We start from the raw sequence: 16,919 nt of genomic DNA on the forward strand, positions 1-16,919 counted from the left end.
AGCCACTGCCATGAGACACAAAAGCTTTGAAACGGACTTACGGGATTTTCCCACCATGCACTGAATTGATTCAGCTCCCAAAAAGCTAATCTGAGAAATTTTCTGTGTTTCTGTATGGTTCAGAATTTGAAAATATTAATGTAACAAAGTTCAATGTCAAGGGAAGAAAGAGGTGGGAACCGGCAAACATTCAAACACATTAATTATAAAATAAACAACCAAACAAAAGTAACACGGCAGCCCCTCATGGATGACTGCCGCGCACAAACATAAACAACACAAAGTAAAGTCCAGGCCTGGTCCTCTCTAGTCCTTCCCTGTAGTCACTCCTCCTTTTATCCTTCTGGAGCTCCTCCGTGGGACTCGAGACCGGTGTGGCATGCGTCACCAGCCTCGCTCCATTCCCATGGCTCTCGGCCCCACCCCACTCGTCACAATTAATCTTTCACATCAATCAACAAACCTATCCCCTGGTAGAATTGGACATTATGAAACTGCACTCCCTGAGAGTGAACTGGACAGTATTTTCTATGATTTGAAGAACCCAAAAAGATACATTCGGCAGAAGTGACAATGCTGCCAAATGAGCTGAAAAAGCCATCTTTATATACAGAAAAATATAGAAATTATAGAATTAAAGAATATAAAATATAGAAATGTATATAGTACAATATAAAGAAATTTACTTGAATAAATAAGTAAGTAAGTGTATTTACTTGTCTCATTAGTGTTTAGTGCAGTTGTCGTTGCTAGGAAGCGCTTGTTTTGTTTACTGTGTGGAGACGTGCTGATATCGCGTTTGGTCTCGTTCTGTATCACGTATCTTGTCAGTGTCTGCGCTTGCTTGGCCATTTGTTGTGGAGAAAATAAGGAAAGTGTGTCCAGCTGAATTAATGTAGTATTTTGTTAGAAGGGTATAAAAAAAGCTTAGTTTACCACGGCAGCCGTCGTGTGAAGACCGAAGAGTGTAAAGACCATCGACTCTACCGTGCGACTCCACCGGGCAGGGACACCGGCAAAGGATAAGTATCGCTTTTTATTTCTCCTCTTTCCTATTACTTGTTTCGCTTCTGTTTCCGTTTCTATAACCATTTCTTACTATGTGTAAGTAAGTTGTTGTGTTATAGCATGTGTGTTTGGCAGTGTTATTTTTTAGGATTACTGATAAACTACTGTCATTTGATTAGTATTATTTGTATTTGTTATTTATTTTAATTTTAGTTAAATTGTGTCTGAACTTATGTCTGTATAGGTCTTTTATTAAGTTTTTAGTTTGATTTAATTTGAGTTATTTTAATACTTCAACAAACTAAAGGGAAATGAAATAATATATATATTGAATTTATAAATGTGTATGTATATATATATATATATATGTGTGTGTGGTTGTACATACACATATGTAGTTGTTTTTTTGGTGTTTGGCTTAAGTGTTATGTTAGAATCATTATTATACTCTTATACCTTTTGTTCTTTAATATTTTGAATTGTTTTTAGCTTTATTTTATTTATTTTTTTAAATGTTAAGTTTTTAAATTTTGTTGTATGCATTTGTCATTTTTATTTAATCTCTATCTTTAAAATGTGAATAGGTAGTATTTATAAAGTTTTAGCTTTTAGTTTTGGATCTGTTTTTGGTTGTTTTAATACTACAATTGGTTGCTTCTGTTGCAAGTCGCTTTGGATAAAATCATCTGATAAATGACTAAATAAATAAATAAACAAATGTCAGAGACATTTAACTCTCCTGACATCATTGGCTACAACAGTCAATTTTACTTTGGACTAAACCTTTTTAGTGATACTATTTGGCATTGAATTAAATATATTTATATTCAATAATTGTCTTAAATTGTTCATTCATTTTTACCGCAAAGCATTCTGGGATGTCCTTCTCCACGAAGAATACATGTAAGCCTGCCTTATTATTTTGGCCACAAGAAGGTATGTATTTTTAGAAGCCATCATAACTGTACAGCACTGTATGTGGCTTTGTGCAAAATCAAGTGATTTTTTGCCAATCTTTTTTAAACAGCCTTCATGATGGGATTACATCTTTGATGCCTTAAAACCCTGTTTATGTAGCAGTTCAGTAGGTTTTAGAACAGAGCTAATGCATCTTGAAAGGTAAGTTAACATGGAAGAGATTAGGGCTGCACAATTAATCACATTTCTAATGGTGATTACAATTACGGAAGTCTAAAATTATTCTGTGTGCTTGAGATGTGTGTGATTTTCTTCTTCCTACAGGTTATCTTAAGAGTTTTTTCCATTGTTTTAATTTTAGTTTTAGTATAACATTATAATACCTTGCATATTTTTACTTTTGATATGATTTACTTTTTTAAAAATTTAAAGAAGAAACCAAACCAATATATAGTTGACATTTGAGGCTAAATGCTATAGAAAAGCAATAAAAGTTGTTCAGGAAGAGTTTTGTCAACTTGTTTATTTTCTTATAAAAAATATGGCATGCAGTTCCTTCAAACAATGGTATAAAACTATTCAAAACATCATTCAATGTAAATTGTGATAATCGTAATTAATAATCACAAATTACAATTTCAAGGGAATAATAAAAATTTTGATTCTTGTCATATTCGTGCAGCCTTAGAAGAGATACTATACCTTCTCAGAGGTCTGTAATAAACTCTTGACTTTATGGATCTCTGCATTCTTCTCTTCAAGCTCCCTCCTCAGTTTATCCATATCAAACCTCTGCTCTTCAAACTAAAGCAACAGGATGACATGTTACCATCAGTCTTTGGGGGCTGTTTCAGTTCAAATGAAGGAAGATACGCGTGCATACTTACCTTCATGTCTGATTCTTGTCTGACTCTTTCTACCTGAAAGGCTAACTGTTGCTTAGTTCGTTCAATTTCCTCTTGAGTCTGTTGTGTGACTGATAGCATCTTTACTGTGTCTGCACTCTATAGAAGATAAAGGACACATTCACAACTGTATATCATTTTAACACATATTTTTGTATATATAGAGGCATACTGTTTATTTGAAACAAATGCAAACCAAGGTAATATCTCTGTGATCACATATACACACACATAGGTGCAATGTATTCTTTGTCATACCTTTCGGAGGAGTTCAGCATGGTTGGCAACCAGTTCAGCATGCTTTTCCTTCAGTTTATTATAACGCAACTCGGTCGCTTGGGATCTTTCTATATATGAGAAAGTCATTAGAATCAGTTGCCACATTTTTGTTTAAAATGTATATGTGCATGCATGCAAAGACTTACTTTCTGCCTCAACAAAGTTAGTCTGCATGCTCTCATGTTCAGTGTTGCGGCGACGGATGGCCTCTAACTCCATGCGTAGCTGCTCATTCTCCACCAGGGTGCGCTGCTTCTGCGCACGCTGCTCCTCCAGTTCTGTCTCAAGACTGTTGATCTGCGACTTGAGCTGTGTGATATAACGTTGAGCCTGAACACATGAACACATGGTGAAACCACAATGGTGAGATCATAGTATGTAGTCCAGTACATAAAAGGATTTTTGACAAAGACATTTTGATGAATGTTCTGGTTACTTTTCCAGCACAATGGCAGTACATAGTGGCTCACTTTCTGTTGCGTATGAGCAATATCAAATTGCAAACACTCCAAAAGCAGAACGAAACAGCACTACTCATTTGAACCGTACCACAGGGGCCATTTATAGACAGCACAGGGTGAGTTTAGAGCAGGTGCATGTACTCCGAGACTGATCTCAAGTGATTTTTTGAATTTTTTTAGTCACAAACCAAAAATGTCTGTGATTTAAACTAGTTTAAAACTACATTAATCAGCACTGACATTCTCAACAACACTAAGTAAGGAAAAAAAACCACAAAAAAACAACAACATTGTGCCATGAAAAAGCTAAAAAGTAAAAAGATAAAAAGTTTTAAGTTAAAAACTAATTCTTTAACTGTACAAACAATTTCATTTCCTTTTTCATTTCATACAAATTTTTTTAGGTTATAATTATAGTTATAAGTATAATTGTAATTATAGTTATTTATAGCAATTATAGTTATAAGTATAATTGTAATTGTAGTTCTAAGTATTAACTGTAAGGGGAAAAAAAGTGCAAACTGCCTTACGCTATCATGTAGCAAATTAAACTTACCCCACAACACAACCCAGCATCCAACTAGCACTAATAGTAGTATTACCAGTTTGAACATAGACACTGTGGTAGGAAATTCATGATATTCGGGCAAGTCTAGGTGCTACTGATGTTAGTCTGGAGTTCTGTTTCATATCAAAGACTGTATTCCAATGTCCAAGATTTAAATATTGTACCTGAAAATATTAGGGCCAATGTCTCACCTCTCCTTTTATCTTTTCAAGCTCAGCTTTCAGAAGTTCAATTTCTCGCTTCAGATGTTCGATTTGGAGGTCTCTGTATTACGGAGGAAGTACAGAGTACATTTCAGGTACATACTTGTAGACAGAATGTCTTCAAAGTATAAACTTTCCATACATATCACCTTCATAATTAAACAAATTAAACAAATGATGTATGGTATTATTATAAAGTATGACCTACCTATCATCAAATCCATCACTGGGTGGTCCAAATGCTTGATCAAATATGTCACCCTTAAAAAAGAAAACAGGACATATTTAAGAAGTTCAGTAAATAGGAGCCAAGAAATTCAAGAATGGTTCAGGAATATTATATAAAGCTACAACATCCAAAAATGTCTATGTGCCAACACAATGAAGACGTATTAGAGCTCTTTCAACTGTTTTTTTAAATCAAAATCTATATCATAACACTTATTGGTTACCACTTGCAAGTACCTGTGGCTGAGAGGCCATGCTAGGCTGCGCCTCGCTAACATCTATCAGAGGCTCAGGTTCATCCTCTTCCTGCTCCTCAAGCTCTTCTTCATCTGGGATGACAACCATGGGTTTAACATGCTCCGCTAGGGCAGAGGCCCGAAGGAAGTTGGGTGGAGACTTAAATAGAAAAAAAATGCTTGGATGTATAGATATGAAGTGTAATCCATATACAGTATCTGTTAATAAGATATAAACAAAGATTTCCTTACATCAGGCAGTCTAGGTATTTGGATCAGCCTCTTGAAATATATCATGTCTCGAGCTTTATTGAGGAATGTTTTGAGGCTGAAAAAAAAAGTATATATATGGTAATGTCCTATCTCTCTTTCTGCAAATCTTCTACTTGCGCGGTCTCTCTGCTCCCCCATCATGCTGATTGGTGATTGTTGATTGGCAACAAGTGTGTTTGGGTGCTCGGGGCACTATATTAATATTCTGAAACCATTCTTTGCATTAAATAAATTAAATTGTTCTTCTTGAAATCTTCTGTTCAAAAAGACAAGCCAGAATGATTTGTTCAAAAATCAAACATTGATACTTTCCTTAAGAGCATGAAAAGGAGAGCAAAGGCACAAGTCATCGTTTTCTGTGAATAACAATTTAAATTCCTGTCTGTTTCTCTCTTGAAATATAACATTTTATAGGGACCCTTTTTTGACACTTTATGACACTTTTTTTGCATCTTTTTGAAGTTTGAAAAGCTTTTATTGTAATGGCACAGAAGTGAATGGCACAGAATTGAAGAACAGTCTTGAGAATTTCTCCTTAGGTGTTCCACATAATAAAGAAAATCCCACAGGTTCAAAACAACATGAGGGTGAAAAAACTTAGCATTTTGGGGTGAACTTAAAGTGAAAGTTAAATCAAACATGAATTATGGGAATTTGTTTGTCCACATGTAATGTTTTCTTATCGGTTTCCTGCATTTATATTTGCTGCTAGCATTTCTGTATGGTAAATAAAAATTATTGAATGTACCTGTGGAACTGCTCATGAAAGCGTTCACGGTGTCCCTGAAGTGTGTCTGCAGGTAAACCTGTCAAAAAAAAAATAAACCTTACATTTTCCCCAAGTATCAACAACTAGGTCCAGAAGGTGTCTACAAAACTTGATTATAATTAAGGCATTTACAACTTCAACATCAATCAGTTTTTAATGTTATGACTGGAATTAATCTTAGATACATGACGGAGCTAGAACTCTTACAGGCGTGCAGTTTGAAGAGCAGTTTGACGGTGTAGTGGTAGAGGTGACTGCAGTCCTGGATGACCTGGATGAGTGGTGCTAGTTTACACTGGCCTGACGTCAGTGTGGAGATGGCAATAGACATATTGAGCTGGCGGAGCACTAGGAATATAGAGAATACAGAATAATTTAACTTAGTACCAGATAATGCAGTATTTTTTTCTCCCCACATAAGCCAAAGACAAGACACAGAAGACAGCAACGTCCATAATATAATAAAAACAAAACTAAAAGTAGGAGACTTCAATATCTAGCATGTCTTTTTTCTACTGACTGTTAAGTTGATTTCCTGCTGATTTGTACATTTGCTAAATTGACTTGATACATGTTAATTTTAACATGTTTGGCTAACCAGCATGAGACGTCGATATTATCGGGCAGAGAGTTGCTTCTTCCTAATTACTGCATTTTGGTAGAATAGCAAGACATGTAAATGTAACACGGTTTCCTAAGAAGGGGTTGCTATACCGACATACAGTGGGTACGGAAAGTATTCAGACCCCCTTAAATTTTTCACTCTTTGTTATATTGCAGCCATTTGCTAAAATCATTTAAGTTAATTTTTTTTCCTCATTAATGTACACACAGCACCCCATATTGACAGAAAAACACAGAATTGTTGACATTTATGCAGATTTATTAAAAAAGAAAAACTGAAATAACACATGGTCCTAAGTATTCAGACCCTTTGCTCAGTATTTAGTAGAAACACCCTTTTGATCTAATACAGCCAGGAGTCTTTTTGGGAAAGATGCAACAAGTTCTTCACACCTGGATTTGGGGATCCTCTGCCATTCCCCCTTGCAGATCCTCTCCAGTTCTGTCAGGTTGGATGGTAAACGTTGGTGGACAGCCATTTTTAGGTCTCTCCAGAGATGCTCAATTGGGTTTAAGTCAGGGCCCTGGCTGGGCCATTCAAGAACAGAGACCAAGAGCTTTAGTGCCTAGAGCCATTATAAAGAAAATTCTGCAACCAAAATTCTACAACCAGACTGCTTCCAAGACCAAATCTGCAGGCTAGAGCCCCTAAGAGCAGATCTAACTAGGGAGGCCACAGCTTCGGTTTGGCAGCTTCCAGTCTGAAAGAAGGCTACTGCACTGCTGCTTTAGCCATCCCCAGGCCTCTGCCAATTGTAAAGCTCTTTAAAAACAACCCAACTTAGGGGAGCATATACTTAAACATCTAGTCTCAAAGAACTTGAGGAGGCAACAGGAGAGAGCAAAGAATTCCCTTCTCAGGGCAGAACAAAAAAAAAAGTACAGCGGCAGAGAAGAGAGTGGAGCACCTGTGGTAACTCAAATTATCTCATGCCCTGCAAAGCATACCAAAGCACCAGGGAAGCGTGCCAACGTACCTCATCTACACCATCACCTCCAAGCTAAAGAAGCTGAAGGGGGCAACAGAGAATGTGGGACACTAATGGCGATCAAGGCCACTTTCTTCTTTGTCCACTGCCCTTATACAGGCATCACATTAACACAAGGAACTGAAATCTTTTTCACCAAGGGATTGCGCTACCCGTTTAAGCAGAGAAGTGAGCTGAATGTTTTCTTGCCTAGCTACTACCTAAAGGGGCCGACTGAAAGCGTGGGTCACAAATAGCATCCTACTACCTCTTTGCTACGTAGCCCTTATCGGCTGATATTTGCTTATATTTAACTTGGTTCTGGCAAGGAAGCATGCTGGAGGGGGCAACAAGAGAAAGTGGGACACTAAAAAATTTTTTGCAAAAGAAGCATGCTTGCTCAGAATAACCCGTTCTGCGTATGTACAAAGTTTTTAAAATATACAGGTATATTAGTCATAATGGGCCATACCAGATATATATAAATCATATCTGCTAAACAATATAATGGATCAGAATTCTTTTAACTTTTAAATAACACTGTATTTTGATTGTCCACTTTAGGCATTCTAATACCTATGAGTAACTTTGCTATTAGATGTCACCTACCATTCATTAGAGTATAGACTGTATGCTTAATACCAGCTAACACTTTATTTTCATGGTTCCCCACCAGACATTGTACTGTATATAAGTAACTTTGCAAGTGCGTCAACTTATTAGGCTATTTGTTGATTTTTTTCGTTTGAATTGTAGTTCTATTTTTATGAGCCAGTACTAGGGCCAAAATATCAGGAGAAGACATTTTGGGGTGGACTAGTTCATTATCTGTTGTTTATTCCCTTTTTTATTATTGTTTATTCGAGGATGCTACATTAGGACAGTTTCAAGTGGGTTATTTTTTTTATTAGATATCTATAGTGTGTAGCAGCATTATCACAAAGTTTGCCTTGCATAATTAATTCACTTTTGTGGCTTTTGATTGTAAATGGATTTTGTATTTATGTGGTTTACCAAGTTTTTAAAGCCAAACTATTGCTTTGTGTGATTTGATAATCATCATCCCCATCTGCTGTAATGCTCAAATCCCTCACATTTTCGAAGAGAAATGCCTGAAGCATTAGCATTTTAGCAAGCCAGATGTCAATAAATAAATAAAATACATAAAAAATAATAATATAAATAAAAAAATTTAAAAGTATGTGAATGTGGAGGAAGTGTAAAAATGCCATTCAAAAAAAAAAAAAACCTTGCTCAATGAAGACAATGAATCTGGGAGGAGAAAACATCGGCATCAACGGAGTGTGATTTTTATAGACATTTATATGAAATAAAGCAACAGCAGGCTTCAAGTATGAAACCTTGCATTCATTTCATCCTAAGAGTGTGGATACACACAAAAGTTTTCAGATTTATAAAACTCTACGTATGCCAGGACCTGCAAAGGATTCCCTTTGAAAATTCCAGTCAGAAAGAGACAACACACAGATAAGAAATAAAGATATGTGAATAAAACACACACACATATATACACACATACACATATATATATATATATATATACACACTGTATATAGTATATTATATACAGAAATAGACAGAATTTGTATGTAGAGTTGTGGTATTGACGGAATAGAATATAATTTACAAGGAATGGAATAAGACGTAGGGTAGTATTGAGTAAATAAAAGTGGTTCGCACATTTTTACTGGACAGTAGGGTAGACTGTTCATGATGTAGACTGCCTGGGGGAAGAAACATTTCTTGTGCCTGGCAGTCAAGTCAAGTCACCTTTATTTGTATAGCGCTTTATACAATACTGGTTGTGTCAAAGCAGCTTTACAGAGTCAAACAGGAAAATGGTTTGTCAATTGTAGAGTTGTGGTATTGACGGAATAGAATATAATTTACAAGGAATGGAATAAGACGTAGGGTAGTATTGAGTAAATAAAAGTGGTTCGCACATATTTTTACTGGACAGTAGGGTAGACTGTTCATGATGTAGACTGCCTGGGGGAAGAAACATTTCTTGTGCCTGGCAGTCAAGTCAAGTCACCTTTATTTGTATAGCGCTTTATACAATACTGGTTGTGTCAAAGCAGCTTTACAGAGTCAAACAGGAAAATGGTTTGTCAATGATGCAATAAGACAATAACAGAGTAATTTTTCAGCTAAAGTCAGTTCATTGATGATTCAGTGATGTCATCATCCAGTTCAGCTCTCTTCTACTAGTGTCTGTGCAATCAGTCAAGCATCCCCAACGAAGCAAGCCAAAGGCTACAGTGGCAAAGAACCAAAACTCCATTGGTGACAGAAATGGAGAAAAAACCTTGGGAGAAACCAGGCTCAGTTGGGGGGCCAGTTCTCCTCTGGCCAGTCGAAACCAGCATGGCGTGGTTTAATTCCAGGCTGCAATACAGGTGCAGAGGACTCGTCTGGTTCCCATGGTCTTGTGCCGATGGTCGTCGAGGTGATGAGGTCTTCGCAGGGGATCTGTCTCTGGGACACATCATCTAGTTGACGTGGTCTCCGCTGACATTCATGGCTGTAGAGGTATTCTCTAGGTGCTGATCCAACATCTGGACTGGATACAGACTGGATCCGTATGGCTACAGTGATCTCAGAATAAGAATGAAAGAGACTAATATTAGCGTAGATGCCATCCTTCTTACGATGTAACGAGTACATCAGATGTTATGGGAAGTTTTCCCGGTTCCGGTTGACCTAATTAATGCAGCCTAACAATCCTTTAACAGATTTGAACAAACAACGCTAGGTAGATTGTTTCAGAGTTTGGGGGCTAAATAGGAAAAGGATCTGCCACCCGGAGTTGATATTCTAGGTATTATCAAATGGCCAGAGTTTTGAGATCGCAGCGGACGTGAAGGACTATAATACGATATGAGCTCGCTCAAGTACTGAGGAGCTAAACCATTCAGGGCTTTATAAGTAATTAGCAAGATTTTAAAATTTATTCATTGTTCAATAGGTAGTAGGTGCAGAGTTGACAAAACCGTGCTAATATGGTCGTACTTCCTGGTTCTAGTAAGAACTCTAGTTGCTGCATTTTGGACCAGCTGGAGTTTGTTTATTAAGCACGCAGAGCAACCACCTAATAAATCATTACAATAATCTAACCTTGAGGTCATGAATGCATGAATTAACGTTTTCGTTAATTTGACATTGAGAGCATACTGTAGGTCCAAATTTAGATATTTTATTAAGATGGAAAAATGCAGTTTTAGAAATGCTAGAAACATGGTTTTCAAAGGAACGATAACTATCAAATAGCACACCTAGGTTCCTAACTTATGACGAGGAACTAACAGGGCAGCCATCAAGTGTTAGACAGTGTTTTAGGTTTTTAAACCTAAACTTTAAACCTAAATTTTGTAGCTGAGCCAAACCAGACAGTTTTTTGAAGTGCACAGGACAGAGCCAAAAACTGTGTTGCCATTAAAGATTTGTACAATTAGATTAGATTAAATTACAGATTATGCAACTAAAACTAAATTTTTTAACTTTTCAGTTAAAAGTCATGACGACGGATGTTGGTAGGTTTATGTATATAGCAGCCACCACACTAGCCATTATTTTTAATCAAAGGAGATGTAGGCATGTATCTTTAGTGAAGCAGCACGCAGAGCCACTTCTGAAATGTGCCGTGGAGCGGCTGGTACAATCACAAGCATTGACTAGAGTGGGCACGATCAGCTCCAGTGGCCGTGTCGGAGCCGTAATGCACCGCAGACGTGTTAGACTCGGGAGTGTGAACTCCCGCGGACGGGATAACGCAAGTCCGGTAATTCTGCAAACAGCAGTCTACTTGATAATGTCAGTCAGCTCGCCTTGGCTACTGCAATTTTCCTCACTGTATTTACAATAAGACGAAATATGATATCAAACATCACTGCCTCTATTCGTTTTCATTTAAACATATTAATAGCCACAGAAATGTAGTTCAGGGAACGTACATACATTACAATGAAACTAAATATTATATCAAACAGTATTGCCTCTTTTAATTTTAATTTTAACATATTAATAGATTAATAGAATATAGACCAAAGATTACCTGTTAGATTTACCCAAAACGAATTATATCTTATGTTTAACCACTACAGAGATCAGAGCCAGCGGCAAATGTCAGAAGGACTAGCCTCTTGTCGGGAAACATGAGCACTGAGCGCCCGCTGATCACGTGGAGATCACGTCTCCGAAATCGGCGAAACACATTTTCAAATAGGCGCTGTCTTTATAAATAAACCTCAGATTTGAGTTTTAAACAACTACATTCTCGCCTGAAATACTTTTAAAACTACATTTCATGACATAATAACAGTAATATTTAAATTTTGAAAATATATGGTGGTTGAAATACAGTGCTGCGCGAACTCAACCAGTCAGTATGTTCAGCGCCCAAGTCCCGCCCTGAAAGTTCCGGATCTTTGGAAAAGTACTACCTCGCGAGCAGGGACTTTCTGGGGGGCACATTTTTACCCAGAACTTTATTTAGATCCTGGTCCCTGCAGTGGAAACACATTGAGTACCGGTCCAAAGTTCCTAGTTCCTGGGGAAAGTTCCTGCGGTGAAAACGGGGCTTTATTTGGCCACACGTCATGTTACTTTCACTTTCAAACTTCAGGAGCTTGACAGAGGGGTCAGTAGAGGGAGAAGAGCAGTGGGGAGAGAACACATCTCTGGGGGGCGCCAGTGCTGATGGTGCGGCTGTTTGACATGAATTCCCCCAGTCTCACTATCTGTAAGAAAACTGGTGATCCATTGACAGACAGAGCTAGGAACAGAGAGCTGGGTTAGTTTGGTCCAGGAGTGCTGGGATGATTGTATTGAAAACTGAACTGAAGTCCACAAACAGGATCCTCAAATAGGTCCCTGGTTTGTCTAGATGTTGTAGGATATAATGCAGTCCCATATTGAAGTCCCACAAACCTGTTTGCTCGATAAGCAAACTGCAGGGGGTCCAGCAAGGGTCCAGTGATGCCAACACCAGTCTGTCAAACGACTTAATGATTACAGAGCTGTTGCCCTAACATCTGTGGTCATGAAGTCCTGTGATTTTGGGTTTCTTTGGAATGGGGATGATGGTGGAGCGTTTGAAGCAGGCAGGAACTTTGCACAGCTCCAGTGATCTGTTGAAGATCTGTGAAAAGATGGAGGCCAGCTGGTCAGCACAGGTTTTCAGACAGGCTGGTGAAATAATGTCTGAGCCTGGTGCTTTTCTTCTCGTCTGTTTCCTGAAGACCTGACGCACATCATCTTCACTGATCTGAAGTGCAGGAGTGGGGGAGAGGGGGGTTGCTGGAGGTGTTAATGGTTGTCTAGAGAGATGGCCAGAGTGGGTGTGGGGTGTGAGACCGGGAGTTGTCTGCAGTAAAACTCATTCAAGTCTTCAGCAAGTTGTTAATTCGCCTCAGTGCTGGGGGATGGTGTCTTGTAGTTTTTGATGTCTTTCAGGCCTTTCCACACTGAAGCAGGGTCGTTTGCTGAAAACGAGTTTTCCAGCTTTTTAGAGTAGCTCCTCTTAGCCACTCTGATCTCCTTTGCCAGTGTGTTCCTGGCCTGATTGTACAAAACTCGACTCGTCTTGACTCCTGTAGGCATACTCTTTGGCCTGGCGAAGCTGTTTGAGTTTTGCTGTGAACCATGGTTTGTCACTGTTGTATGTTAAATAAGTCCTGGTAGGAATGCACATATCCTCACAGAAACTGATGTATGATGTTACAGTCTCTGTGAGCTCATCCAGATCAGTGGCAACGGCTTCAAAAACACTCCAATCAGTGCAGTCAAAGCAGACTTGTAAATCCTGCTCTGCTTCATTAATCCATCTTATTGATTATTACTTATTAAAAATATCTTCATTTTTGTTTAAAAGATAAACAAAAGTTTTATGGGTTGACATAAGGAAAAGTTATAGTAACACTTTACAATAAGGTCCCATTAGTCATTGTTAGTTAATGTTAGGTAATGCATTAACTAACAATGACTAATGGGACCTTATTGTAAAGTGTTACTATAACTTTTCCTTATGTCAACCCATAAAACTTTTGTTTATCTTTTAAACAAAAATGAAGATATTTTTAATAAGTAATAATCAATAAGATGGATTAATGAAGCAGAGCAGGATTTACAAGTCTGCTTTGACTGCACTGATTGGAGTGTTTTTGAAGCCGTTGCCACTGATCTGGATGAGCTCACAGAGACTGTAACATCATACATCAGTTTCTGTGAGCGTTTGAAGCAGGCAGGAACTTTGCACAGCTCCAGTGATCTGTTGAAGATCTGTGAAAAGATGGAGGCCAGCTGGTCAGCACAGGTTTTCAGACAGGCTGGTGAAATAATGTCTGAGCCTGGTGCTTTTCTTCTCGTCTGTTTCCTGAAGACCTGACGCACATCATCTTCACTGATCTGAAGTGCAGGAGTGGGGGAGAGGGGGGTTGCTGGAGGTGTTAATGGTTGTCTAGAGAGATGGCCAGAGTGGGTGTGGGGTGTGAGACCGGGAGTTGTCTGCAGTAAAACTCATTCAAGTCTTCAGCAAGTTGTTAATTCGCCTCAGTGCTGGGGGATGGTGTCTTGTAGTTTTTGATGTCTTTCAGGCCTTTCCACACTGAAGCAGGGTCGTTTGCTGAAAACGAGTTTTCCAGCTTTTTAGAGTAGCTCCTCTTAGCCACTCTGATCTCCTTTGCCAGTGTGTTCCTGGCCTGATTGTACAAAACTCGACTCGTCTTGACTCCTGTAGGCATACTCTTTGGCCTGGCGAAGCTGTTTGAGTTTTGCTGTGAACCATGGTTTGTCACTGTTGTATGTTAAATAAGTCCTGGTAGGAATGCACATATCCTCACAGAAACTGATGTATGATGTTACAGTCTCTGTGAGCTCATCCAGATCAGTGGCAACGGCTTCAAAAACACTCCAATCAGTGCAGTCAAAGCAGACTTGTAAATCCTGCTCTGCTTCATTAATCCATCTTATTGATTATTACTTATTAAAAATATCTTCATTTTTGTTTAAAAGATAAACAAAAGTTTTATGGGTTGACATAAGGAAAAGTTATAGTAACACTTTACAATAAGGTCCCATTAGTCATTGTTAGTTAATGTTAGGTAATGCATTAACTAACAATGACTAATGGGACCTTTTTGTAAAGTGTTACTATTACTTTTCCTCATGTCATCCCAAATACATAATACATTTGATATAGTGTATATTAAATGTTAAATTAATGTTAGTTAATACAAATACAACTGTTCATTGGTAGTTCATGTTGGCTCAGGTCCTTTTGATAATTAACAGATTGTAACAGTTGTATTAACAGATACAACTTTTGTTCTTGATTTTAACAACTTTTGTGCCTATGCAACATTTGTACATCAGGCAACATGTCTCAGTTGTGTCCCTCAATTATGTACTCCACTACTGACTATTACAATATTTAGTTATTGCATTCAAAAGGGTTGTGGATTATTAAATATAAATCATAAAAGCTGAACACTCACCAGCTTCTGCTAATCGAAGCTCTGCGTCCATGTAATCAAACACTTCTACTGTGAGCTGGAACCTGGAGCAGAAAGCAGAGAAACCCTTTTAGTTAATGTCTCAATGTTAGGTAGCTGTGTAGAACATACAGTGCCAACTGTTGTTTAATTGAGCTGCCTGTCTAAATATACTTGATATAATTTACAATTATATATTACTATATATAAATATATGAATAAATCTAAAGAGCGCTATAGAATTTTGGATAATGGCGAGGTCCTAAAATGAACATCAAAACAAGAGTCCTAAAACAGATGACTTTTGCAAAACTTAAAGCACTCTCTTACATGTTAAAAAAAATCTTGCTTAAATGTTAATTTAATCTTCTTTATTACTACTTCCTTTTATGTTTTGAAGCTATATTTAATTGAAAATTACTTGAATACATACAATTGATTAATTTGTAATATTTTAAAAACTACTTGTATTGACCCCCTTTTTTAACAGCGGAAAACCTAATGCAGGGGTCCTGTAGTGCAAAGTCCAAAAATCTATTTCTGCTGAGATATAATGCAGTAGAAATAAATACAAAGTAAATGGAATTTCACATACACATTATTGATGTCTGTTCCCGCTGTACGCTCCAGGACTTCATCTGAGGCTTCTAGACTGGCTGGGATTTCAGAATGCTGCAAAGAGATCACAGAGAAATTTTGAATTCAACTAAATGAGACTATCCCCATGTTTACACACTAGAATCAAAAGTGCTAAATTTCTATCTTATGCACAAATTCAATTTTATTTTTAAGTTATTCACATGAGCTTTACATTTGGCAACAGGTGACCTTTGGCATTTAATATATTTATCCACATTTGTTCATGGATTGTGAATCGGACAAGAAGTCCAAACAGTGTTTGTTAACAGTGGTTTGTTAATCTGATACCAAAGAATCCAAACAACAGTGTTTTTTGGAGTTTGTTGTAGAAGTGTAAACTGGCCTTAGTACTGTAAATTAAGAGTAACTGAGATCTGTTAAACTTGTCAATTATACATTTACTTATGAGTACACCAGTGTGAAGCATAATTTTCTCAAATTTGCTGTTTATATCCTTAAAGCAGGGGTGGGCATCTCTTGCCCTTGAGGTCCACTGTCCCGCAGGGTTTGGCTCCAACCCTATTCAAACAGCTTACCAGGTGCATGTGAATGGCAACTTACTTCATACACAGAGATTAGTAGGGCTGCCCCCTAATAGTCGACTAACCGTTAGTTGACGAGAAGAGGCTTAGTCGATCAAAATTTTATTAGCTGCAGAAAAAACAATCCACAGGAAGTGGCAAAGTCATGTATTCTGTGATGGACAGATTATTAACAGCTGGTCTATGGAGTAATTACAGTACATCGGACATCCAAATGTTTCGTTCATCGACCTCAAATGTGGCTTATCATCTGAAACATGTAAATAGTAGCAACATTACATGGCCGCTTGCTTTAACGTTAACCTAATAAAATGTGTGCTATTGTGTTTGTGCGGCGTGTGGAAGCTCAATAGTAGCATGCTCACTGCATGACAGTTAATTTGGGAGGCACCAGTGCGATTATTTGCATTTAACTTATAATACTCTGTCATTTTTGCTAATTTTTTGCTTATTCAAAACACCAAGAACGATGTAGCTTGATAATGCTGTGAAGGAGTGTGGGATCATGGGAGTCCATCTTCACCTCCACAGTTGATGGAAATAAATCCAACAGGATGCAGGCACAAATCATGTTCATGGCAGCGCACTGTGCTCCCATGGTTTCTACAGAAGTAAAACTGACAGCTGACGCATTGACAATGACCATTTTACTGGTAAAAATTTTGTATTTTTTGTGTAAAAAGATTTGTCTTCATTTAAATAGTGTTGGAATTATTAGGGATAATGCAAGTACACAAGTCACATACACAAGATTTTTGTTTTTTTTTGGGGGGGGGGGGGGGGGGGG

The 16,919-nt window shown here is 37.8% G+C and overlaps 1 protein-coding gene across 1 annotated transcript in view; it reads right to left on the bottom strand.

Moving 5' to 3' along the window:
- hip1rb (huntingtin interacting protein 1 related b) overlaps positions 1-16,919 on the bottom strand; it is a 66,348-nt gene that overhangs the window by 23,186 nt on the left and 26,243 nt on the right. Inside the window, exons 6-17 of the mRNA XM_016257307.1 lie at positions 15,547-15,623; positions 14,955-15,016; positions 6,056-6,196; positions 5,828-5,885; positions 5,059-5,134; positions 4,808-4,966; positions 4,551-4,603; positions 4,331-4,403; positions 3,257-3,440; positions 3,090-3,178; positions 2,814-2,930; positions 2,629-2,730 (exon numbers count right to left, since the gene is read on the bottom strand). Of these exons, the coding sequence (XP_016112793.1) occupies positions 2,629-2,730; positions 2,814-2,930; positions 3,090-3,178; positions 3,257-3,440; positions 4,331-4,403; positions 4,551-4,603; positions 4,808-4,966; positions 5,059-5,134; positions 5,828-5,885; positions 6,056-6,196; positions 14,955-15,016; positions 15,547-15,623 (1,191 nt within the window). The remainder of the gene's footprint in view (positions 1-2,628; positions 2,731-2,813; positions 2,931-3,089; positions 3,179-3,256; positions 3,441-4,330; positions 4,404-4,550; positions 4,604-4,807; positions 4,967-5,058; positions 5,135-5,827; positions 5,886-6,055; positions 6,197-14,954; positions 15,017-15,546; positions 15,624-16,919) is intronic.

The sequence above is a fragment of the Sinocyclocheilus grahami genome, unplaced genomic scaffold (genome assembly GCF_001515645.1).
Source record: "Sinocyclocheilus grahami isolate Dianchi unplaced genomic scaffold, SAMN03320097.WGS_v1.1 scaffold1538.1, whole genome shotgun sequence".
Classification (NCBI taxonomy): Eukaryota; Metazoa; Chordata; class Actinopteri; order Cypriniformes; family Cyprinidae; genus Sinocyclocheilus; species Sinocyclocheilus grahami.